This window comes from Pipistrellus hanaki (genome assembly GCF_964339955.1).
Source record: "Pipistrellus hanaki genome assembly, chromosome: 1".
In the NCBI taxonomy this organism is placed as follows: domain Eukaryota; kingdom Metazoa; phylum Chordata; class Mammalia; order Chiroptera; family Vespertilionidae; genus Pipistrellus; species Pipistrellus hanaki.
Genome location: NC_140503.1, coordinates 10,175,162 through 10,200,303, shown reverse-complemented (window position 1 = coordinate 10,200,303; position 25,142 = coordinate 10,175,162). Strand labels below are relative to the sequence as shown.

Sequence of the window (25,142 nt, the reverse complement as noted above, 5' to 3'; positions counted from 1 at the left end):
CTGAACCAAACCGGTTTTAGCCAAAGGCAGAATTTAATCCTGGAGGGTGGAACTCGGAATCCATCCAGACATTTGCAGAGTGTCCTCTTCTCTCCCGCCCCCTCCCCCATTATTTGGAATCAGTGACGGGGACAGATATTCTTTCCAGTGTGCCTCCGCCCCCATGAGATGCCCCCCTTATCTGTGCTCAGCCCCTGAAAGCAATAAAATATGTTTTTTTAAAAAAGAAGAAAAAAGAAAAGAAAGAAATGGAAGGATATGTGGTGCAGGAGGAATTTTTCTCTCTGCTGGAGTAATATTTGTGGGACTTGGCAGCAGGTTCCCTCTCACTCGCTGGAGGTTGAGGCACAGACGACACCCCTGCCCGCCAGCCGCTGGCCTGTCTCAGCCCAGAGGAGCCCGCCCCCAGCCCCACACGTGCAGAGGCGCTGCGGCCTCCTGGTGCAGCCGGCTGGTCCCCACAGAGCATTGCTGTGAGGTCTTTGTGGGGACTAGGGCCCCGTACACGGACGCAGGGCCACGGAGCTTCCTGCACCAGTATGCCCCTGCCACTTGAGTGAAAGCTTCCCGAGGTGGTGTAGGGCCAGCCTGCCCTGTACCCTGGAAATATTTTCCGTTGCAACGATGTAAAGCAAGATAAGTCTCATTCCTCCCACCTGCTCTCTGCCAGAGAGAGCCCTTTGTGCCAGCCAGGGTCAGTGGAACCAAAAACAAATCTCCAAAGTCTATAAATACAGAGTTCTCGCTGCTACACCCCATCCCTGTTAAACACACACACTCTCTCTCTCTTTTTTTTTTCATGAAAGCCACCAAGTTCCTTAATCTGACCACCGCGCCCACATGAAGTAGCCAAAACCATGTTGCCATGGCAACCCCCTATGTTCCTTCATCCTGCCATCCTGGTTTCTCATTCCTACTGATCCCCAGGCCACCTGTCACGCCCTCCTGACGGTCACCGTTGCCACAATCGACGCGTTACCCAGCCGGCTTGTCCTCGGCGTTTCTAACCAAACCAGCCCACCTCTCCGTTCGCCGAGCAGCACCCACAGCCCGTGTTCTATTTCTGACCCTGTAAGAGGAAGTGGGGGGCGGGCCTGGGGGACAGTGTTATGAAGTCGCCAGCCATGCACCGGGATGCCCTGGGCCTTCGCACTCACTCACCGTCGCTCAGGACTCAGAGCAGCTTCCAGGCCCGAGGCTCCGTTCCCGGGCAGTGCCCTACACGGGCACTCCATTTTTACCTTTTATATAGTTTATTTACTCTCCTTTTCTGTGTTTAGAGACACAAATACCACTGTGTTGCAACCGCCTGTGGTGTTCGTACAGCAACGTGCTGTACAGGAGCCATCGTCCAGGCCAGCGATTTTCCGCCGGTGTGCCGCAAGAATGTTTAAAACAGGCAGCACCTGACCGCGCAGTCAGGGGCACTGACCTCTTTCCCTTAAATGGTCAAATGAGAAAAATGACAAGGGCCAACCCAATAGCTGTACAGTGTGAATGAATCAAAATGAAATTTATTTTTTCTGTATTTAATTTTTTTCAGATCATATACATATATATATATATATCCTATATAATAAGAGAGGAGTATACTAATTTGTCATTATGCCGAGCCGTAACAAGCAAGCATGTCACGACCAGATCACGGATCAGCAGGAGGGTAGGCCAGCGAAGAGCTGTGGAGAGCTACAGGAGGGGGCAGGGCAGCAAGCTAAGAGGTGGGTAGGGAAGGAAGGGGAGCTACAGGAGAGCGGGGCAGTGGGCAGAGAGCTACAGGAGGACAGCAGCGACCTACTGGCGTACAGGTTCGTGCGCAGGGCTATTAGTATATACGTGTGTGTGCGCGCGCGCGCGCTGCGGAACTTTAGTAATTAGTTCATGTGTGCCACGAGATGGGAAACGTCGAACGTCTCCGGGCTAGACCACAGAGCCTGGGTGAGGAGCAGGCTGTGCCACCTGGGCTTGTGCAAGTTCAGCGGCAACGTCCGCACGATGACGAAACCGCCCGGCGATGCATTTCTCAGAAAGTCTCTGTCGTTCAGCGGCTCATGGGCAGTGTTCCGCACCCACCCGCCCAGTCTGGGAAGTTGAATCGGAGGCCCCGGCTGGGTGCAGTCACACACCAGGGCCTTTGCTGGGGCTGGTCCACACGGATCAGCACCCCCTTTCCCCGGAGGCCGTGTCCTCGGAGCTGCGGCGGGCGCAGGAGAGGCAGCAGGAAGCACACCCCAGGGCGCGGGGAGGGGGTGGTCCAGCTTGGGGGTCACACCAGGGGTCACATCTTGTTGACCTTCCCCAGCACACGGTGATGTGAGATGTCAGCATCGGGGGAAACTGGTGAGGGGGGCAGGAACTTTCTGTGCTCACGCTGCAACTTTCCTGTAAGCGTAAAATTATCCCCCAGAAGGTGGTGGGGTCAGAATGCCCTGGACAAAAGAAAGAAAAAAACTCAGTTCCCACTGACTCTCCCCTGAGCACGGCGGCTCACTTTGCAGTGCGGCCTGGGCTGTGCCACATGGATTTATGTCTGGGAGTTCCGCCTAATGCCACACCTGCCCCTCAGCACCCCTGTGGACTTCTGTGCCCTGCCAGCCGCCAGCGTCACCCCCGTCTCTCCCCAGGTCCCAGGCAGCTTTCTCTTGCTCATCCCTGGAGCTGGCTCCCTCGGACCCCACCCGTGTGTGCACCAGGGCCCTGGACTCGGCCGCACAACGGAGCTCCCCGAGGAGCTCTGGCTGCCACCCCCACAGAGTCTGATTGAAGGGGGCAGGGTCATGACCTGGGTGTCTGGATTTTAAAAAAATACCCCAGAAGCCCTAGCTGGTTTGCTCAGTGGTTAGAGCGTTGGCCTGCAGACTGAAGGGTCTCAGGTTCTATTCCAGTCAAGGGCATGTACCTCCATTGCAGGCTGATCCCCAGCCCCATTTGGGATGTGTGCAGGAGGCAACCAACTGATATCTCTCTCCCTCCCTCCCTCTCTCCTTCCCTCCCTCCCTCTTCCTCCTTCCCTCTTTTTCTCCCTCCTTCCTTCCCTCCCTCCCTCTCCTCCCTTCCATTCTCTCTAAAAATAAAAAAATTAAAAAATCAATGGAGCCCTAACTGGTGTGACTCAGTGGATAGAGTCTGTGCCCCTGCTCTAAGGGAGGGGCCTGTGGATGGAGTGCTTCCCACAGGGCCCTTGTTAAAGGGGACTCCCTTCTGGATTCAGGATTTGCTTGGTAAGGGTCTCCAGATACCACCAAAACTGGATTGGCTCAGTGGAGAGAGCGTTGGCCTGCGGACTGAAAGGTCCCAGGTTCGATCCCAGTCAAGGGCATGTACCTTGGTTGCGGGCACATCCCCAGTAGGAGGTGTGCAGGAGGCAGCTGATTGATGTTTCTAACTCTCTATCCCTCTCCCTTCCTCTCTGTAAAATTCAATGAAATATATATATTTTTAAAAATCAATGGAACAAATATCCTCCATGAATATTAACAAAAATAAATAAACAGATTAAGAAAAACCTCTCCTGAGGATTCAAATGCGCAACCGCCAGGCTTAAGAACCACTGGTGTTGTCTAACTAAACCCTTTTGGTCTCTGAAAAGCCTGGTGGAGCCCAGCCCTTCTCCGTCCTCCTCCTCAAGTCCCTGGAGGTCACGTGTGTTCCAGCACCGATGCCTGCACGTATGGGCATGACGCACCGGCTCTCCACCACCAGGAGGTGCTCAGTCCTGCTCTCAGGATATTCTTGTGAGCTGGCCTCCGGAGCGAGCCTGGCTTGCTGGTTCCCCTCTGAATGCAGGTGGCCATGACCTTCCTGGGGGCACTCATTGCTAGGCGGCCTTGGCCCCCGGGGACAGTCTGTCCTCCTCTGACCACTCCCTGTGCAGGGCTGAGTGGTTCAGGTGCTCCCTCCCCTCAATTCCCCTCCCTCGGCCTGCACCAAGCCTCCTCTCTCGTTGGCTTTCATAGCCAAAGTCAGATCAAAGCCACCTGACCCCACCAGCCCACTGCACCTCCACTTCCAGGGAACGTGCCTCTGAAACATCGGGCTGGGCCGGGTGCATGTCAGCCCTGGATGTAAGGGTCCCGGCCCCTGGAGGAGGGAGGTGGGTGCTTGTTTCTCCTATGGAGTGGCCAGTCTTACTGACTCCCACGCTCTGAAGGGTGGCGGCCGGGAATGCGTTATCCTAGTTCCTGGGGCGAGGCTGGGGGAGCTAGCCCACGGCTGCTGGGAACCGCATCACCCCAGAACACCAAGGCCTCCTCTGCTTCAGAACTGGGGGTTCCTCATAAAAATCTGGAATTTACAAAGAAGCCGTGCCCCAGCCCTGTCCTCGGAGCGTTGGCGTCAGGCTTCCCGGTGGTGCCGGCTTTTATGTGCGTGTTTACGAACTCCCCGGGGGCGCAGGCGTGCGGCCCGTCCGGGTCTGATGTAACCCGCCCGGTGTTGTCACCGGAGCGGGGGAGGCTGTCAGTGTGCACACCGGATGCTGAGGCGACACTGCTTCCAGGGACAGGCAACAGGCCGACCGAGCACGTGGGCGTGGTGTGGGCACCTGACTCGACACCTGGGGAGAGAGAGAGACAGTGGCTTTCTCTCCCTGGGCAGTTAACTTAGCTTCTCAGTGGGTGGTGCCCAGGCCTCAGTGTGTCTTTTGTTTACTTGTTTGTTTGTTTGTTTGTTTGTTTAAATATATTTTTGTCAATTTCAGAGAGGAAAGGAGAGGGAGAGATAGAAACATCAATGATAAAAGAGAATCACTGACCAGCTGCCTTCTGCACACTCTCTACTGGGGATCCAGCCCCCAACCCCAGGCATGTGCCATTGACCAGAAACGAACCTGGGATCCTTCGGTCTGCAACTTACTCTCTACCCACTGAGCCAAATCGGCTAGGGCCCTTGGTGTTTGTTTTATTTTTATTTTTTTTAAAGCTCTTCAGGTGAGTTTTCCATCACCCAGGATTAAGAACTGTCATTGTAGCCCTGGCCAGTTTGGTTCACTGGATGGAGCGTCAGCCTGGGGCTTGAGGGGTCCTGGGTTCGATTCTGGTCGGGGGCGTATGCCTTGGTTGCGGGCGAATCCCAGTAGGGGGTGTGCAGGAGGCGGCAGATCGATGCTTCTCTCTTGTCGATATTCCTAGCTCTCTATCCCTCTCCCTTCCTCTATGTAAAAAATCAATAAAATATTTTTTAAAAAGAACTGTCATTGCACAAGAAATTCTAAAGAGCAGTGTCTTGCTCTGATGTAAGGTTTAGTCTGCTTCTTCCTTTAAAAAAAAAAAAGTATTGAAATGGAAGTATTCCAAGAATATTGTGCTACGCCTGCCTTGCACCAGGACTTTTGGGATGTGCCCATCTGAGCCAGATGTTCAGCCCTGAAGTAGGAAGTGTCCAGGCAGCACGGACACTGATGAGAATGCAGTGTCTAAGACATGTTCATCTTAAAGGAAAATGGCTACTAATAGCCATTAGGATCACTTGAAGTGCTACTTCATTCATTCCTCAAACCGCCTTATGAGGTAGACTTCCTACTCTATATCCGAAGCAATGGGCATAAGGAAATTAGTAACAGGGGTTGTAAGTGATAGAGCTGAGACAGAGGCCTCACCGGGATGGCTTGGAGCCCATAGCCCTTTCCATTGCTGCCCACGTAGGTGAAAAAGTCGATGTGGATTCAGGAAGTGTCCCTTGGCTTGGAAATTTCACACCCTCTACTCTTTGGTACCCCTTCTGGCATAACTGGCCATCTGTTTTTCCTTTTGTTAATTGTTGTGTATGTTTTTCAAGCCCACCAGATATGCATTCCACTCCCACTGTGTGCTCAGAGCCCCCGCGTCGAGTGCACTTTGATTCTTGGTTTCCACTCTGTTCATTCCTCAGGTGGATGTGTGTGTTGTATTGTGCTGTGTGTGCATACTTGCACTATTCCACTGACGATGACGAAGTAATCCCCTCCGAGAGTTTACCTCACCTTGTATCTACTTACTTTTACCCACAATAATCACCTTATACATATGACACGTATAAAAGTAGTGCCAGAACAAGCCGTGAGCATGGGTCGCTGGTGTGTTGCTTTGTTTTTCCGATGGCGGAGTTGGCAATGTTTGTCTTTAGCCCTGTGGCAGCTTCTGGTCAGAATGTAACATTTGGAGCCATTAAGAGACCTTTCTTATGGCCAGGCACCAGTGCTGACAGCCAGAGTTTGGATCTTGTGCCTGATGAACTGCAAACAAACACCTGTAGCCGGGCAGTGCAGGGAAGGGAATGAGTGAGCTGGTGATCGAGGAGTCTGGCTGTTTTTCCTTGTCACTTTGGTGGCGTTGGCCAAGCCATTGAAAAACTCTCTTGCCTCTTGCCCTAGCCCCGTGGATGGCACTGCAGCTCACAAGCCACATGCAGCTCTTTAGCCCCTTGAGTATGGCTCTTCCACAAAATACCACGGCTTGGGCGAGTCTATTTAGAAGAAGTTGGAGCTTAAAAAACTTGGTTCTCAAAAGAAATGTCAATTGTTGTACTGTTGATATTTGGCTCTGTTGACTAATGAGTTTGCCGACCACTGCCCTAGCCTGTTTGGCTCAGTGAATAGAACGTCAGCCTGCAGACTGAAGGGTCCTGGGTTCAATTCCAGTCAAGGCCACATGCCCAGGTTGTGGGCTCAATCCCCAGTAAGAGGCATTGATTCTCAACATTGATGTCTCTCTCTCTTCCCCTCCCTTCCTCTCTGAAATCAATAACAATATTTTTTTTAAAAAAAAAAAAACATACTTGTTTTATTGATTTTTAGAGAGGAAGGGAAAGGGAGAGAGAAAAACATTGATATGAGAAAGAAACATCAATCAGCTGCCTCCTGCAATCCCCCTCCTGGAGACTGAGTCACAACCAGGGCATCTGTCCTGACTGGGAATCAGACTGGCAATATTGGACGATGCTCCACCAAGTGAGCCACACAGGCCACGGCTGTCTGCTTTTTTCTAAGTGGCAGTGGTTCCAGTTCTTTTCGGAGGCTCTCCTACTAAAGAAGTAGGGGAGGATGAATGAAAAGGAAGGCGGTCGCTAGCTCAGAAGGTTATTGCCTTTGTGCAGGGAGAGATGGTGGTGGCCTTGGCCACAGCGAGACATGGGCTGTTGCAGGCATATTTGGAGACTTTCAGCAGCAGCACTCGGAGGGCTGGTGTGGCCGTGAGGGCAGGGAGGCCACGAGCTCGTGGAGCAGAGCGGGTGGCTGTGTCACTCCTGGCCCAGGTAGGGGCTGCCACGGAGAGCCTGCTGCAGAGGATAGGAGTGACGTACGTGCCTTATCGGGATTGCAGGCCTAGGGAAACGGTGCCGACCATCGACGGGTTTCTGGTAAGATCATTAAGGAGAATGTTTTGCTAAAGGCATAGAAGTCGCTGAAGCAGCACTCGGCAGCTCCTGCCCTTTGCCTCCCTCTACGCACCCTGACTTCCTTCGGATGTGCCTCCCACCCACACCAGGAAGAGGGGCTGGGGAGGGTCGCCTTCGTGCCGGAGCCCATCCCCAGCTCAGCGGCATCCATCATCTGCGTGTTAGAACAGGAAGGCGGACTCCTCACGCCGCACGGTCAGGGGAGGGCCCTGGCACAGTTATTTTTTTAAAGCTTCTTCGTGAGCCCGGCCGTTGTGGCTCCGAGGATTGAGTGTCGTCCTGTGCACTGAGCGGTCGAAGGCTCCGGGCACATGCCTGGCTTGCAGGCTTGGTCCCCGGTGGGGGCCTGCAGGAGGCAGCCGATCTATGTCTCTCTCATCAACGCTTCTATCTCTCTGCCTTCCTCTCTCTCTAAAAATAAAATAAAATAAAATAAGAACTTTTTTTAAAGCTCCTTGGTGATTTGAATGTGCACCCAGGACAGAGAATCTGTAATTGAAATACTGAAGACACCTGAGTTGCTCTCATTATTCCAAACTGTCAAGCTCCCTGCCTAGCAAATGCTTAGCTCTGCGTACATAACACCTTCCAATGGCAAAATATCAAAATATCAGTGCAGCCCTAACCAGTTTGGCTCAGTGAATAGAGCGTCAGCCTGTGGGCAGAAGGGTCCCAGGTTCCATTATGGTCAAGAGCATGTACCTTGGTTGCAGGCACATCCCCAGTAGAGGGTGTGCAGGGGGCAGCTGATGGATGTTTCTCCCTCATCGATGTTTCAAACTCTCACTCCCTCTCCCTTCCTCTCTGTAAAAAAATCAATAAAATATATATATTTTAAATATATCAGTGCAACAGCTCACTTTTGAGTCTCCGGTTCACATCCGCGTGCAGCATTCTTTTGCTCTTTCACTAAGATTGTCATTAGTGCCGAAACTGGTTTGGCTCAATGGATAGAGTGTCGGCCTGCGGACTGAAAGGTCCCAGGTTTGATTCCGGTCAAGGGCATGTACCTTGGTTGCAGGCACATCCCCAGTAAGGGTTGTGCAGGAGACAGCTGATGGATGTTTCTCTCTCATAGATGTTTCTAACTCTCTACCCCTCTCCTTTCCTCTCTGTGAAAAATCAATAAAATATATTTTAAAAAATGCTTCTACAGAGGAGAGCTGGGGTCTTTGCCATCCTATGACCCCAGGCCCAACCTTGTAGTTGCCACCGGCCGCATGTGTTAGGTGCTGAGGCTGTGGCTAAGAGCATGGGGCGCAAGCCAGCCCCTGCCACAGAGAACCCTTCCCTGAAGACATGTCCCATCCCGGCTAGGATGGCTCAGTGGTGGAGCATCGACCCATAAACAAGGAGCTCACGATTGGATTCCTGGTCAGGGCACATGCCCAGGTTGCAGGCTGGATCCCCAGTGGGGGGACGTGCAGGAGGCAGCCGATCCATGATCCTCCCTCATCATTGATGTTTCTGTCTCCCTCTCCCTCTCCCTTCCTCTTAGAAATCAATAAAAACATAGTAAAGGAAAAAAGAAAGCAATGGTCCCTGTGGGGCACTTTAAGGACACAGTCGGACTGGGGAGTTTGAGTGATGAGCTCTTCACAGGGGCGAACCCAGTGGCCAGGCCAGTCCCCATGGGGGCCACCGAGCCCTGCTCTCTGTGGCTGCAAATGGAGCCTCATCAAGACAGCGTTCATGCAAAGCCCGTGCAGTGAGGTAGGAGACTAGATAAGGATGTGTACGGGTTCGGGGAAAACACGTCACTGCCTGCGGGGAAATACCCGCAGGTTCGCGTCCGCGTGGCAGGCAGGAAAGATTCCCGCACACACAGGGGTAACACTGCCTCACTTCATTCTCGTTCTTTCTCCCAGTGGCACGGGGCACGGTGTGGAAGCTTTAGTCAGAACTCGACTGAAACTGGGCACAGGTAGGGATTTTCAGAGAAGTTAAATTTCTCTATCAGAAAGGCCCAAAGGGCCGGAACCGGTTTGGCTCAGTGGATAGCGCGTCCGCCTGCGGACCGAAAGGTCCCGGGTTCAATTCCGGTCAGGGGCATGTACCTCGGTTGCAGGCACATCCTCAGTAGAGGGTTTGCAGGAGGCAGCTGGTCGATGTTTCTTTCTCATCGATGTTTCTAGCTCTCTATCCCTCTCCCTTCCTCTCTGTAAAAAATCAATAAAATATATTTTAAAAGAAAAAGGAAGGTCCAAAGGTAGAAAAAGCACGCGTGCCAAGACTGAAAAGACAGGCGTCAGGAAGTTATCAGTCACGGCCGCTCACAGGAGCCAGCTCCAGAGTATGTGCCGGGTTCTCTCCACTGCACACTCACGTCACCCTCCCGCCCTCCTTCTGCTGTGGGTCCCCACTTCGCCCGCGGAGGGACCCCAGTCTGCGCGGGCTTCCTGTTCTGCATGGCACGGTCACGAGTGCTTTTTTAATTGCTCCTCTCCGCTTGTCTTTGTGTTTTGAAATTCTTACCGTGATATGTCAAAGATTAGGAATAGCACCTATTAAACGCTACTATAAACAAATTGTCATTTAAAACAAACCAAAGAAGGCAACCCTGGCTGGTGTGTTGTTCAGTGGTTAGAGCGTTGGCCCCGGCACCAAAGAGTCGTGGGTTCAATTCCCGGTCAGGGGCCTCGTACCTGAGTTGCAGGCCAATCCCTGGTCGAGGCATGTATAGCACATGCTAGAGGCAACCTGTCTGTGTGTCTCTCTCATATCAACGTTTCTCTCCCTCCCTCTCTCTCTCTCCTCTCTCCCTCTCTCCCGCCCTCCCTTCTCCTTGCTCTAAAAACCAATGGAAAAAATATCCTCGGGTGAGGATTAACAAGACAAAACAGAACAAAGAAGGTAGCCACTGCTGGACAGAAGTGCTTTTCCAGATGGCGGCTGCCTTGCACTGAGAATGGGGGGGCTCACGATAGCCCGTGAACCGACAGCGGGACTGACCTGAGCATCTGACTGCGGGCTCACCCCGGGGGCCCCTCCCTCCAGCTGCTGACCCAGGTCTTCCCATAACAACCCCGATCTCCGCCTGCCCTCCCCCGGGGACTCCTTCCACCGAAAACAAAGGTAAAGCTGGAGAGGTTGATGACTTCTCGGCACAGGAAGGAAGGGAAGTGTGCGGCCGGCCGGCGGGTGCCTCCTCGGGCCTCCCCGGGCCCGTCCCCCGGGCCACGCAGCGCCGTGTGGGGTCAGCGTTCCTCCCTGAGGTCCACGGGAAGGGAGGTGCTGGGGTCCACTCACACCCAGGCTGCTTCCAGGCTGATAAAGGTGCCGGGCCCGTGGTTTCTCAGGTTTTCCAAACACAGAGCCGTGGAGGGTCCATTGTTTTACATCGGAGGACCGCCGGCTGTCCGGGGTCAGGTCCCAGGAGGCCTCCCCCCCTCCGGCCACCGCCAGGGAGCACTCTGCACGAACGCGCAGACGGGCATCCGAGGAAGCCAGCCTGTAAGGCCATCGGTGGGGCACGGCCCCTGCCTCCCAGGGGGGCATGAGACATGGCTGGCCTATTCGGGGGCACTTGCTTGCACCTCAGTTCTACATCGTTTCTGCCAAGTCTTAGGAAGGTCCACGTCGCTGTGGTAGGAGGGGCTGCAGAGGAGCCACCTTCTTCCCCGAGGAGGGGTAAGAACAAGCATCCAGCCCTAGCAGGTGTGGCTCCGCGGATAGAGCGTCGGCCTGCAGACCAAAGGGTCCTGAGTTTGACTCCAGTCAAGGGCACGTACCTCGGATGCAGGCTCCTCCCCGGCCCGGAGGAGGCAACCAGTCAATGTGTTTCTCTCACATGGATATTTCTCTCTGTCTTTTCTTCTCTCTTCCACTCTCTCTGAAAAGCAATGGAAAAACATCCGCGGGTGAAGGTTAAAAAAAAAATCTGATCTAGCTGTTGAAAGTTTTCCGCATGCGGGGAACCACGCCACCGGTGCTGGAAGTGCAGGCCGGCCTCGGGGTCACGCACCCTGGCCTGCAGGTCACGCACCCCGGCCTGCGTCAGCCAAGGCCAGGGCTGCAGCTGGGTGAACAGACAAGCCAGGTGGTGCCTGGAGATAGAAGCCTGTTACCCAAGAGGGAGGTTGGTCTGAGAGTCATGAAACGTGATCAGGCTGTGGATGAGGGCAGATGCGTTGGGGACGAGCGAAGGCGGAGCATCTGGGAAGTCTGTGCCCGTAGGGCCAGTGGGCACGCTCTGTATCTCTGGCCGGCCCTTTCCTCACTTCCTGCAAAACTGAGCGGGTGCTCTAGACCGGTGGTTCCCACATGGGGTGTGTGTGTGTGTGTGTGTGTGTGTGTGTGTGTGTGAGAGAGAGATTTGATTTTTAAGGGGGACAATTCGAGAATGAGTTATGATCAGTGAGTTTTTTTTTTGCATTTCTTATGGTTCTAGGGGCCTCATATACAGTAGATAAATATATCTTGTGGCATATCTATGCATTTCAGTTCTCTATTACCTGTTCTGAATCTTTATTGGCTACTTTTTTTCATATCACTTCATATTATTATTTTTTCAACAATTTCGTAGTGATTTCTTTCTCCGTACTTAACTGCCCTTCCGTTCTTTTATTTTATTTTTTTTTTTCTTGTTCCTGGATGCCATGTTCTTTGGAAGCCTGTTTAGACCAATTCACTGGCCTTTTAGGCTTCCTCCGTGTGAATAGGAGTTCGCTTTTTGAATAATAAAATTCTATGTCGGGGGGGAGGGGGGGGGGGCGGGCATCAGGATGATAGAGATGCTTAGGTGGGCGTGGCCACAACAAGGTAGGGAACCACTGCCCTAGAGGGTCCCGATCTGTGTGCAGGTCTCCTGCTTGCCCATCGCTGAGCTGTGCTTCAGCACTTGTGGGTCCCATGCAGCAGGCCACTTCTGAGTGGGAACAGGCAGCTGGGAGCAGGAGACAGACACCAAGGTGCGGTTTGAGGGACAGGGTATCTGGAGACTCTTTTTAAAAATATATATATATATTATTGATTTTCCACAGAGAGGAAGGGAAAGAGACAGAGAGTTAGAAACATGGATGAGAGAGAAACATCGATCAGCTACCTCCTGAACACCCCTTCACTGGGGATGTGCCCGCAACCAAGACACGTGCCCTTGACTGGAATCGAACCCGGGACCCTTCATTCCGCAGGCCGACGCTCTATCCACTGAGCCAATCCGGTTTTGGTGGTATCTGGAGACCCTTACTGAGCAAATCCTGAATCCAGAAGGGTGTCCCCTTTAACAAGGGCCCTGTGGGAAGCACTCCATCCACAGGCCCCTCCCTTAGAGCAGGGGCACAGACTTCGTGATGACAGGTTTGTTTTTAATCTTGCTAAAACTTGAACTGTCTAAGGTTCTACTGAAGATCAAATAGTGCCAGTGGTTGTCCTTGGAATAAACCCAGCACACAGTATCGGGTGACAGAATGGTTCCTTCCTTGGCTGTCTGTCTGTCCAGCTATCAGGGGTCTTCAAACTACGGCCCGCGGGCCACATGCAGCCCCCAGGGGAGTCTGATCCTGCCCGCCAGGTTTTTTGGGCAGTGAGCGCAGCCGAGGTGTTACAGTAGGAATTAGTAGTTCATATAGTCCGGCCCTCCAGCTCTCTGAGGGACCGTGATCTGGCCCCCACTTTAAAAAGTTTGAGGACTCCTGAGCTAGGTCCTGAGCTGTTTGAGGGCAGGACCCTTCCCTCTCCTTCCTCAGTGTCCAGCGGGACAGATGTTGGAGGAAGGCTCCAGGATGGATGGAGACAGGGAAGGTACTCCTGTCTCTGCTCCCCTCATCCAGCCTGAGCAGAGGGTGCCTGCAGGCTCTCTAACACCCCTTGGGATGCTGGAAGGCTACCACAGGCTACGTTCATTCGTATGTTCGTGTGTACTTCTCTGGCTACGACGGACAATGAAAGAGAAATGAGAAGGACAGAGCCCGGTCACAGGGTTGTGAAACTGGCAGCGAAAGTGATTGCTAGCACACGTGAGAGGTCACCGAGCAGTTTCGTGGGTTCTTCTGACTCACGTTTCTTCTTTTTATGTTTTCGCTCATTTAAAAGGAGCCAATGTAGCCGAAGCCGGTGTGGCTCAGTGGATAGAGCGTTGGTCTGCGGACTGAGAGGTCCCAGGTTCAATTCCGGTCAAAGAGCATGTACATTGGTTGCTGGCACATCCCCGGTAGAGGGTGTGCAAGAGGCAGCTGGCCGATGTTTCTATCTCATCGACATTTCTAGCTCTCTATTTCTCTCTCTTCCTCTCTGTTAAAAATCAATAAAATATATTTTAAAATAAAAGGAGCCAACGTAAACATACAGAAAACGTGGTGAACTTCCTGCTGACCTTTGGTTTCCTTCCTCTGAGCTGCAGGGGGGTCACCGGCCACTTCATCCCACGTGCGTTTTCCTGCCGGTAACGAGGTCCACACTCCACATTCGCCGAGGCCCCTTGCCCCTGCTCTTCTGCGGTGTGGCCAGCCCTCCTGTTCTTGTTTAAAAAAACAATACATGGGGGCCCAGCTGGCGTGGCTCAGGGGTTGGGCATCGAGCTATGAACCAGGAGGTCACGGTTCGATTCCCGGTCAGGGCACATGACCAGGTTGCAGGCTCCATCCCAGTAGGGGTTATGCAGGAGGCAGCCAATCAATGATTCTCTCTCACCATTGGTGTTTCTATCTCTCTCTTCCTCTCTGAAATCCATTTTTTAAAAATTGTTTTTTTTAAGTTAAAAATGATACATTGGGAACAAATGAAAGGCAACTCGTAATTGTGAAGTTATTCCTGAACACGGAGGGGAGAAATGAGCTGTGAAAACGTGAACACTCTAATTGACTGTGAGCTGTGTGCTTACCGCGTTAGAACTGCAGATGTCAGAATCCATTTTCCCGCTCAGTGGCCTGACACAGTGGTAATGAGCTGCTTACACACACAACTGTGCGTTTAAAAAGCCTGCCACGTCTCATAATCAGAGGCTGGCTTCGCTGCCAGCCTGGCGAGCGGTCTGACTGTTCCTTGAAGACGGACGGCTTCGGCCTTTGAGCAGCTGCTGTCCTCCGGGCGGAGTGGGAGGTTTCGGGCCTGATTATTCAGCCCATGGCGGACTCTCCTCTCCAACCTGGGTCATTTGGGGTCATTTCCCTGCTTGCCAGCACCCGTGGCAGAAAGTAAAATGCCAGACTTTACTTACAGTTACTTTTATTTTATTTATAAAAGAGCTTGAAGTTCAAAACAATGCATTTGACTTTTTTACTTACAGTTGTTTTTTTTTAAATGATATTAAGCCTGGCCAGCAAGGCTCAGTGGTGGAGCATCAACCTATGGACCAGGAGGTCCCGGGTTTGATTCCCAGTCAGGGCACATGACCAAGTTGCAGGCTTAGTCCCTGGTGGGGGGTGTGCGGAGGCAGCCGATCAAAGATTCTCTCTCATCATTGATGCTTCTATCTCTTTCTCCCTCTCCCTTCCTCTCTGAAATATATATATTTCATATATATTATATATTTCATATATATTATATATATATTTCATATATATTATATATATGAAGAACATTATGTTCCTTGAAGGCCCCCTAACAAGCAATGAATTTAAACATTTTCACATGCCATACCACGAAGCCATAATTTAGATCCTGGGGATTCGGGGCCAGGGAATAGTATTATTCATTGTTCAGTGTTGGTGGAGGGGCTCAGATCATGGGTTATCCTCCCTTCCACACCAAACCCCTCCCTCCAAAGAGATAAATCTGGTGCTATGACTGGACAAGCCCCGAAATAAGCTGAAACCCATTTAACTGTAATGTTTCTCCTGTGGCAGTCCCACTGGATTCCCTGTCAGATCCCTCTGCATTCTCTGAAAAATTAATGATATCCTGTAGAGTTTGAGGGTTAAGGATGTGGGCTGGGAACTGGAGGTAAATTTGCCAGTGACTTCTGCAGGTTTCTGGTTCTGTGGTGAGCAATCAATCAGCAAAGGTTCATGCTCTCCCTGGGCCGTGCATTTCTTGTGATCATTTCTCAGGCCACTTCTGGCCAAGCTCTGGCACCTCCTGGAGAGTGAGTAAATGATAGCAATGTAGAAGCAGCATGGGGGGCCCTGACCGGGTAGATCAGTGGGTAGGGCATCATCCCGGTAAGAGGAGGTTGCCATTAAAGAGGAAATAAATCATAAATTATTTTAAACATTAGAACCATAAGTGAATGTTGGTGTATTTCTGAAGTGAGGAAGGACTTCTCTCGCCATGAATCCCAAAGCCAAATGCCAGTAAAGGAGAAATGGATGGATTTGCCCACATCAAAAATAAACTTTGGCTTAGCGACAAAACATTTAGGTAAAAAATAAATGGTCCAGCCTCATGTGTTAGCCATGAAATCTGACCCCCTCAGCGTCGGCAGCGTGATGAACAAGAAGCACATCCGATGTAGGGTGGACCTGGACCCTGGTTTGCACTGGGTGCCTAAGACTTGTTCTGATTTCACATTTCTTTTTTTAAAAATAACTTACTAAAGCCCCTCGCATTTGGGTTAGCAGCCAGAGTTCAGGGGAGGTGTGCTTTTAAAAAAATATATATTTTATTGATTTTTTTTTCACAGAGAGAAAGAGAGAGGGATAGAGAGTTAGAAACATCGATGAGAGAGAAACATCAATCAGCTGCCTCCTGCACACCTCCTACTGGGGATGTGTCCACAACCAAGGTACATGCCCTTGACCGGAATCGAACCCCTCAGTCTGCTGAGCCAAACCGGTTAGAGCAGGGGGAGGTGTTTTTGTTCCTTTGGTGGGAAAATAAAGCCTGGTGAGCCAGCCCGTTCTTTCCCCGTGACCAGCTGGAATACCATGGTGGTGGTAGTTTCAGGCATTTCCTTCGGCAGTTCAGTATGTGCTATTGGGGAAAATATCACTACATATGTAAAAGACAAGTTAATTAAAAATGCATACAAATGAAGAGCTCTCACAAATCAATAAGAAACACAATAAATACTTTATCAGGAAGATGGACTAGGCATGAATAGGAATTCACAAAGGAAGACATACAAAAGGCCAAGAAACATGTAAAAAAAAAAAATGTAGGCAGTGGAACACTGGTGGAGAAAGAAAGAATAAATTCTAGAAGAAATGCAGTGGAAGGCAGCTGAGAGGCGGTCTTCTGTGCGCTGATGACGATTCGCTCAGAGTCTGGCACACGGCACGCACTCCACAAACGTTTGTGGGATGAATGAGTGAGCGGAGAGGAAGAGCACAGGAAGAGGCTGTTTTTAAGGGGGAAAGGGGCAAATTGGGTCAACTTTTCTTGGAGAGCCTGTTTTGCCAGTAAAACTAGAGATGACGTCATCCGAAGACCATCCTTCGTGTCGGCTCCTGGCGGCCTCCAGGGAGCATGTGAGCCTCAGAGCTAGCACTCAGGGCTCAGACCGTTCTCCGCAAGGCCTTCTGTCTGGATGTGCAGCTGCTCGTCCTCGTCCATTCCCCGCGGATGACAGTGACGTGGCCCTTTTACAGCCTCGTGTGTTGGCCATGAGATCCGACCCCCTCAGCATCGGCAGCCTGATGGACAGGAAGCACATCCGATGCAGGGTGGGCCTGGACCCTGGTTCGCACTGGGTGCCTAGAACTTGTTCTGATTTCACATTTCTGTTTTTTTTGTTTGTTTGTTTGTTTGTTTTTAATATATTTTATTGATTCTTTTACAGAGAGGAAGAGAGAGGGATAGAGAGTTAGAAACATCGATGAGAGAGAGTCATCGATCAGCTGCCTCTTACACAACCCCTACTGGGGATATGCCCGCAACCAAGGTACATGCCCTTGACCGGAATCGAACCCAGTTCCCTTCAGTCCCCAAGCCGACGCTCTATCCATTGAGCCAAACCGGTTTCGGCTGATTTCACATTTCTTGTTTGTTTGCTTTAATCATTTACTAAAGCCCCTCACGTTTGGGTTAGCAGCCGGAGTCCAGGGGAGGTGTTTCTGTTCCTCGGTGGGAAAATAAAGCCTGGTGAGTCAGCCTGTTCTTCCCGGTGACCGGCTGGAATACCACAGTGGCGGTATTTTCAAGCATCCCCTCTGGCAGTTCACTTAGGACACTGGTTCCCTCTGGGCCCAGGGTGTCCCAGAGCTCCCCGACATGGGTTCTTCTCTACTGGCTTTGAACAGAGATAAATATATATATGACTGCTTCCTGGAACTCACAATGTCAAAATTAATGTCTTTAAGGAGAGGGCCCAATAGAGCCCCTTCAAAGAGTAGTTTATGCAGATCAGACACAGCCCAGAAGGAGCCTCTAAAGAGAACTACGTCTGCCCAGCCGGCACGGCTCAGGGATTGTGTCAACCTACGAGCCCGGAGGTCCCAGTTCGATTCTTGGTGGAGGCACATGCCCGGGTTATGGGCTCGATCCCCTGTGTGGGGGCGTGCAGCAGTTGATAAATGATTCTCTCTCATCATTGATATCTCTCTCTCCCTGAAGTAATATATATATATATATATATATAGATATAGATATAGATATAGATATAGATATAGATATAGATATAGATATAGATATAGATAGATAGATAGATAGATATAGATATAGATATAGATATATAGATATATATATTGATATATATATATTGATATATATATATATTTAAAATTAAAGAAATAAAAAAGAACGAGGTTTGAGTGGTAGGTCTCTAAAGAGCCTTTTAAAGAAATGGAAGGAAGCAAGGAAGAGAGGGAAGGAGGGAGAGGACTGGAAGGGAGGAGGGGAGAGGAAAATTGGATTTTCCACAGGAAGCTTTGGTTTCCTAGAGCTGATTTCCATAGCAAACAGGAGAATGTGTACCGACTCTCTCTAGGAAGCTCTAGGTAACGCAGGGTTCGTCTCGATGCCATGGCAACATGCTGTCTTAGCTCAGGTCAGGCCGCAGCAGCCAGTTCCACCCGCTGGGAGACTAATGACCAGTGGAAGTGTGTTTCTCACATTCCGCAAGGGCGAGGTCCGAGGCCCGCACCGTTGGCTTCTGGGTGTGAGCCCTGTTCTGGGTGCAGCCTGCTGGCGTCTGGCGTATCTGCACGTGGCAGAGAGGGGCAGAGAGGCCACCCTGCTGACTCCGAGGGCACTAATCGCATCACGAGGGCACCACCGTCATGACCTCAGCGAACCCTGCTTACCTCCGAAGGCCGCCTCCGCATGCATCGCGTTGAGGGGTCGGCTCCCAGCATATGCACTTTGGGGGGACGTTATACACAGGAAACCTCACGAGTTAGTAGAGAAGAGTTGCAGTCTGGGGAAGGACCCGGATGATGATATTATAAATAACATTTATTCCTAGATGATCTGTCTCTTAACTTACCCAGGTCCTGCTTCATTCCTTTTTTTCTTTTTTTTAGTATGTTCTCTATGGATTTCAGAGAGGAAAACGATAGGGGGAAAGAGCTGGAGTACTCTGATTCCCCGGAGGCTGATTTCTGAGTAGGATAAACGTGACGGTGACTTGTACTCATGCACACGATGTAAAGAGGTCTCTGTCACCCCTAAGTTTTCGATGTGGCAGTCCTTGGTTGCTTCATTCCTGTCTGCAAGGACCCCAGGGAGTTCCCTGGGGGGTCGTGGTCACATAAAACAGGCCGGAAATGGTTCCGGGGAGCTAGACTGCCGTGGACTGCCAGGTGAGCTGCCGCGGCCTCCAAACCAGACTTGTGAACCTGTGGTCCCCAGTTGGCTGGCTCATCTCCTCCCAGACTCCGGGGTTGGACACGCATCAGATGCCTCCGGCTGGAAGCACGGGGAATAAACTGAGCATTCAGAAGCAGCTCCTGTGACAATCCGTTCATTTCTGTGCCTGTGAAACACAGGGAGACCGAAATGCACGGAGCATAACAGGTGTTTAAACTGGCGTGTCTACATCACCTGTCGGAAGAGGCACGCCTACCCGCTGAACTGTGTGTTTTAGTAACGACTGTAGGGTTTTCGCTTCTGACGGCAGCCAGACTCCTGACTTTGGTGCCAGGTTTGGCAGCCGCTGCAGCGTGGGTGTCCGTGTGGAGCATGGAACTACAGGTGCTCGGTCCATTTCCCTCCCTCAGCTCCGCTCCCCGCGTGTACTCCTGACCGTCGCTTGCACTCCCTCAGCAGAGTCAGGTGGGGAGAGCACAGGCCTGGGAAACGAGACACATCGAGGTCCTGATTCTGGCTTCCCACCTTTAGGCAAAGTGACTGTATTCCTCTTTTTCTCTTTCGTCCCATGAGGTCAATAGACTGGACACTAACACCCAGCTCCTCAGCGTGGAGGGGAGGTCCATGGCACCTGGCAGAGCACAGGCCTTGGCCATCCTTGTGTGCTCTCCTTCCACCAAGGAGGACCCTGAGGCTGGTTATTCTCAGTCCAAGGCATCCTCAGTGCTCAGCATTCTGAGCTCAGGAAAGGGGCGGCTTATTGTGGGAGAGCCTGCATTGTCAGCTTACACACGTCTAAGCCCCTAGGGGGTAACAGCTATAGAAACACCTCCACGTGCACACCGAGGAGGCTGTCTGCCATTGCTTCTGGGAACACCCCCATTTTCTGTTATTTTTCAAAAAATATACATTTTATTGATTTTTTTACAGAGAGAAGGGAGAGGGATAGAGAGTTAGAAACATTGATGAGAGAGAAACATCAATCAGCTGCCTCCCGCACACCTCCCACTGGGGATGTGGCCGCAACCAAGGTACATGCCCTTGACCAGAATCGAACCTGAGACCCTTCAGTCCACAGGCCGATGCTCTATCCATTGAGCCACACCGGTTAGGGCCGTTTTCTGGTATTTCTGCTGATTGAAACAATGGCAGTGATCAATCAAATATAGTATGTGATCAAACTTCATGGATTACCCTTTCTTAAAAAAAATTGAATTCTTTAAAACCAAATAAACAAGGTCAGGTCTAGACATTTTAAATCCCCAGAACACGTCGCAAAATCCTTGAACGTCTCATTCATGGGAAGATTGGTTTGTCAAGCTTGCGCATGGGCTTGAGCAACACACCTGTGTGTGCACAGGTCACTTGTCCAGGGCGAGGCTGCGTTCAGGACACCGATGCCAGGGAAGCCCCCTCACGCCTTCATACTGGCCCTACACTCTGTGCCTTGTTGTGTAGACAGCAGTTTATCTGTCTCGGCCGAGAAGCTGCACTCTGGAAGTCCAGGACCTTGGACAGGTCATCTTCGTGTGACCCAGACCCCTACGCAGGCTCTTGAACGTAGCAGATGCTCAATAAATTACTGCTGTCCAGCCAGTGATTGAGCATGGACCCCTGAACCAGGAGGTCATGGTTAACTTTCCCGTCAGGGCACATGCCCAGGTTACAGGTTCGATCCCCAGTGTGGGGCACGCAGGAGGCAGCTGACCAATGATTCTCTCTCATCATTAATGTTCCTATCTTCTCCCTCTCCCTTCCTCTCTCTGAATGAATAAAAGCCTGAAATGAATAAATGAATAATAATACATGATTACTATTACCGGTAGCTGAGAGCTCTTCATAACAACCCTGGCTGCCCTGCTCTCTCTCCACAAGAAACATGATTGTCACCTTTGGGATCGGACAGGAAGATTTCGGAAAAGGAAGCGTGCCCACTTGAATCTCGTGCTACATGAGAGAACTCTCTTCTGATTCTCAGCAAGTGTATCACTGCTCTCTCTTCTGTTTCTCATTTTTCTTAGTGACATCCAGTGTCCTACAGCTGAATTCTTTTTTTTAAAAAAAATATATTTTATTAATTTTTTACAGAGAGGAAGGGAGAGAGATAGAGAGCTAGAAATGTCGATGAGAATCATCGACCAGCTGCCTCTTGCACACCCCCTACCGAGGATGTGCCTGCAACCAGAGTACATGCCCCTGATGGGAATCAAACCTGGGACCTTTCAGTCCGCAGACTGATGCTCTACCGCTGAGCCAAACCGGTTTCGGCCTACTGCTGAATTCTTAGTAACATGTCTGTGTGCCTGGGTAGAGAGGTCAAGAAGGTAGAAATCGAGAACAGGAAAAAACAAAAGCCAGAGAGCCATTTTATATTTTGTCAATCAACACCTTGGTGTTCACTTCCAAAGCATGAGGTGTACATGGGAAGAATTTGTGTTTAAAAATTGAGAAAATGTTGGGCGAATTTCTCAACTCACATATGCTGGTATCTGCTGTGTCTCTGCCTGGACAGCCCCATCCCCACCATCATCACCCTCATCATCACTCATTCATACACACACAACACGTACACACACACACACACACACACACACACAACACATGCACACGCACACCCTCCTTTTTTACCTAACTCCTCTTTAGCTTTCAAGTCGCCGTGCTTTGTCTTTCCAGAACCCCAGTTCTGAATTGGGCTCCCTCTATGCAGCTTCCATGGGATACTAAACCCCCTCCAGCACGAGGCTTACCACACAACAGCCATCACTTCATTGGAGGAGAGCTCCCTGAGGGCAGGGCCTGGCTCTGTCTTTTCCCCAGCTCGATCTCTCGTTCCTGGAATGGCACGCCACACGCTTATGGAATACGTGAAGTTCGATGAATCTGTATAAACCCTTTCTTTGTAGGAACTTTTGTTTATCTCTCTGAATAACATCGGTCGAGGACGGCTGGTCAGGTTGTGCTGTACTAGGACGTCCAGCGAGAGGGGAGGGGAGGGGAGGCAGAGATCAGCCCACCTGCCCATCACCAGGCCATTTGCACGGGCCCCACCCGCCTGGAGGACAAGGTGCTTTTTTCCGATTTGCACAGTGGCTCAATCTCTGAACAGCACGTAGCGTCTTCAGAGGCAGTGAGGACTCGCCCTCATGTTCCTAAAAGGACTAGGCCTGGGTACTTTGGTGAAACTGTTCCTGTGGGCCGAAACCGGTTTGGCTCGGTGGATAGAGCGTCCGTCTGCGGACTCAGGGGTCCCGGGTTTGATTCTGGTCAAGGGCATGTGTGTGGGTTGCGGGCACATCCATGGGGGGAGGGGGGGGCGGGGCATGTGCAGTAGGCGGCTGGTTGGTTTTTCTCTCTCATCGATGTTTCTAGCTCTCTATCCCTCTCTCTTCCTCTCTGTGAAAAATCAATAAAATATATTTATTTTTAAAAAAGACAAGAAAAGAAACTGTTTCTGTGGGTCCTCGGCCCCCATCAGCGCCGAGCCCCCGACCCCACCCACGGCCCCGCTCTCCCTCACGCCTCTCTCTGGCTCTTGTCTCCCGCAGGGTTCGGGATGACGACCCCCGCGACCGTCGGAGGAAAGATCTTCCTCATCTTCTACGGCCTCCTCGGCTGCGCGAGCACCATCCTGTTCTTCAACCTCTTCCTGGAGCGGCTCATCACCGTCATCGCCCACGTCACCAAGTGCTGCCACCAGCAGCAGCGGCTCCGGAGGAAGGGCGCCCCGCCCCAGGGGAGCCCCAGGAGCCCCGGCTGCGGCGGGGCGGCGGGCGGCCCGGCGGCGGGCTGGAAGCCCTCGGTGTACTACGTGATGCTCATCCTGTGCCTGGCCTCCCTGCTCGTCTCCGGCTGCGCCTCGGCCATGTACACCTGCATCGAGGGCTGGAGCTACTTCGACTCCCTGTACTTCTGCTTCGTGGCCTTCAGCACCATTGGCTTCGGGGACCTGGTCAGCAGCCAGCACGCCGTGTACGAGAGCCAGGGCCTCTACCGTGTGGCCAACTTCGCCTTCATCCTCGTGGGCGTCTGCTGCATCTACTCGCTGTTCAACGTCATCTCCATCCTCATCAAGCAGTCGGTGAACTGGATCCTGCGGAAGCTGGACGGCGGGTGCTGCGGGCGGTGCCGGGGCGGCCCCCCGCGGGCCCGCAGGAACGCGGTCACCCCGGGCCACGTCCTCTCGGACCCGGGAGGGGGTGCGACGGAGGGAGAGGGGGGCGGGCGGCGGCCCTCGGAAGAGGTGGTCTCCATGAAGGACTTCCTGGCCGCCAACAAGGTGTCGCTGGCCGTCCTGCAGAAGCAGCTGTCCGAGACGGCCAACGGCTGCCGCCCCCAGGCGGGCACGCAGCCCCGGGACAGCGAGTTCTCCGGGGGCGTGGGGGCCTTCGCCATCATGAACAACAGGCTGGCGGAGACCAGCGGGGACAGGTAGGGCCGACGAGGCCGAGGGGAGGGCGGCGGGGGGAGGAGCGTCATGGAGCTGGCTCTGCCCACGGCTGGGCTTGTCCTGGGCCATCCCTCCGGCTTCCTGAAGCCCAGCTGGAGAGATCTCCTCATTTGGGCTCCAACAAACAGCTGAAGCCTCGATGCCTTCCTCCTGATCTTTATTCTTTTCGTTTAAATTCAGTCTTTCAAACACAAATCGCAGAGCAGCCCAAGACCCAGAGTTGTCCAAGACCCAGAGCTGTTTCTTTGCTCCTTCTGCTCCAGGGTTTTCACTACTTGCTGGAGGGGAAGGAGGAGAGTAAGCCTTGGTTTGCTGCTGCTCTCCTCTTCCTTTGGAAATGAAGCCCTGTATGGCCACGTTCACTCCAGCAGGGGAAGCACGAGGCCCGTCTGGGCTCCGGCTGCCTTCGGCACAGGTTAAACCCTCTGTGGTGCCACAGCCAAGGCAACCATCTGGTTTAGTCTTTACCTAGGTCTCTGCTTTTTTGCATTTTCTTTTCCTTTTTTTAAGATCTTAATGCTTAGCCAAAGTATCTTTGGGACTGTTATGCCCAGATTTCATGATCTCCAAAGACCACCAGGGAGCCAAGTCCGATGCAAAAGCAAAGAGCCTTTATTTGAGCTAGCCCAAGCTCAGTCACACACACACACACACACACACACACACACACACACACACACAGCGGTGCAGCGGCGAGGTGGGGAGAGAGAGTGAGCTTCAACTGAACAAAGGTTTTATAGGGGTCTGGAGCATGGGGAGGGTCAGACCCCTGAGTTGGCTAACCCCGGTTGGCCAGTTCAGGTCAGGGTTTTATTCCAGGGTTTTTCATTAGGGACTTACAGCAGGTTCTTACGGAGCAAAGGGCAGGAAATGACTAACACATTCCTGGGTCTGAGCCATACCCTGCTACCTCCTGATTGGTCAAGGGTGGCGCACAAGGCCAGCATCGAGATAACCACTAAGTGCACATGGGGCTGGCTCTTCAACAAAAAGAGAAGTTCTGCTTGTTGCCTTGCTCTGCCCTTTCAGGACGTCCATGTGTTAAGAACATGAAATTCAGCAGCAAAGAGGTTGGGGAGCCTCGCCTTCGAGACTAAAGAATGCGGTTGGACATTCTCACTGTCCGTGGTCACAGGGACCCCTTGTTCTTACCAGGCCTGGGGGCAGAGATCATGACTGACTAGTTGTTAGAACTGGAAACTCAATAAACCCTCATTTTATTAACTAAGAGTCCATGGCTGCTCACTGGGGATGGGCAGGGGGGGAGGGGGGGAGGCGAAGGGGTTGTCTATGGAAACAGGCCTTGATTGCACTCAGAGGAACAGGAAGCAGGGAATGAACCTTTGGGGACAGGAGCCTCACCTTGGATTTGTGGCTGGAGAAACATTCTGGGTCAGAAAATGAAATTGTAACAAGCCCAGTTGCACAACCTCCCAAGCAGTTAACGTGTCTGCAGGAGGGGACGTTGTAGGGATGGGAGCACAGCGGAGAAGAGATAGCTGTTGTTTTTATGCAATAAGAATGGTGCACACACAGTTCTTCCAGACGTGATGAGGAAAGAGCCGATGCGATAAAGATAAAGGGGCCCTGGCTGGTTTGCTCAGTGGTTAGAGTGCCGGCCTGCACACTGAGTGGTCTCGGGGTCCATTCCCAGTCAAGGGCACACTGTACCTCGGTTGCAGGCTCCATCCCCAGCCCC

General features: G+C 52.0%; 1 protein-coding gene across 1 annotated transcript in view; it reads left to right on the top strand.

Moving 5' to 3' along the window:
• Positions 1 to 24,648, top strand: part of KCNK13 (potassium two pore domain channel subfamily K member 13) — a 54,097-nt gene extending 29,449 nt beyond the window's left edge. The window contains exon 2 of the mRNA XM_084884317.1: positions 22,542 to 24,648. Coding sequence (XP_084740443.1) covers positions 22,542 to 23,428 — 887 coding nt within the window. The 3' untranslated portion in view covers positions 23,429 to 24,648. The remainder of the gene's footprint in view (positions 1 to 22,541) is intronic.
• Positions 24,649 to 25,142: the final 494 nt, after the last annotated feature.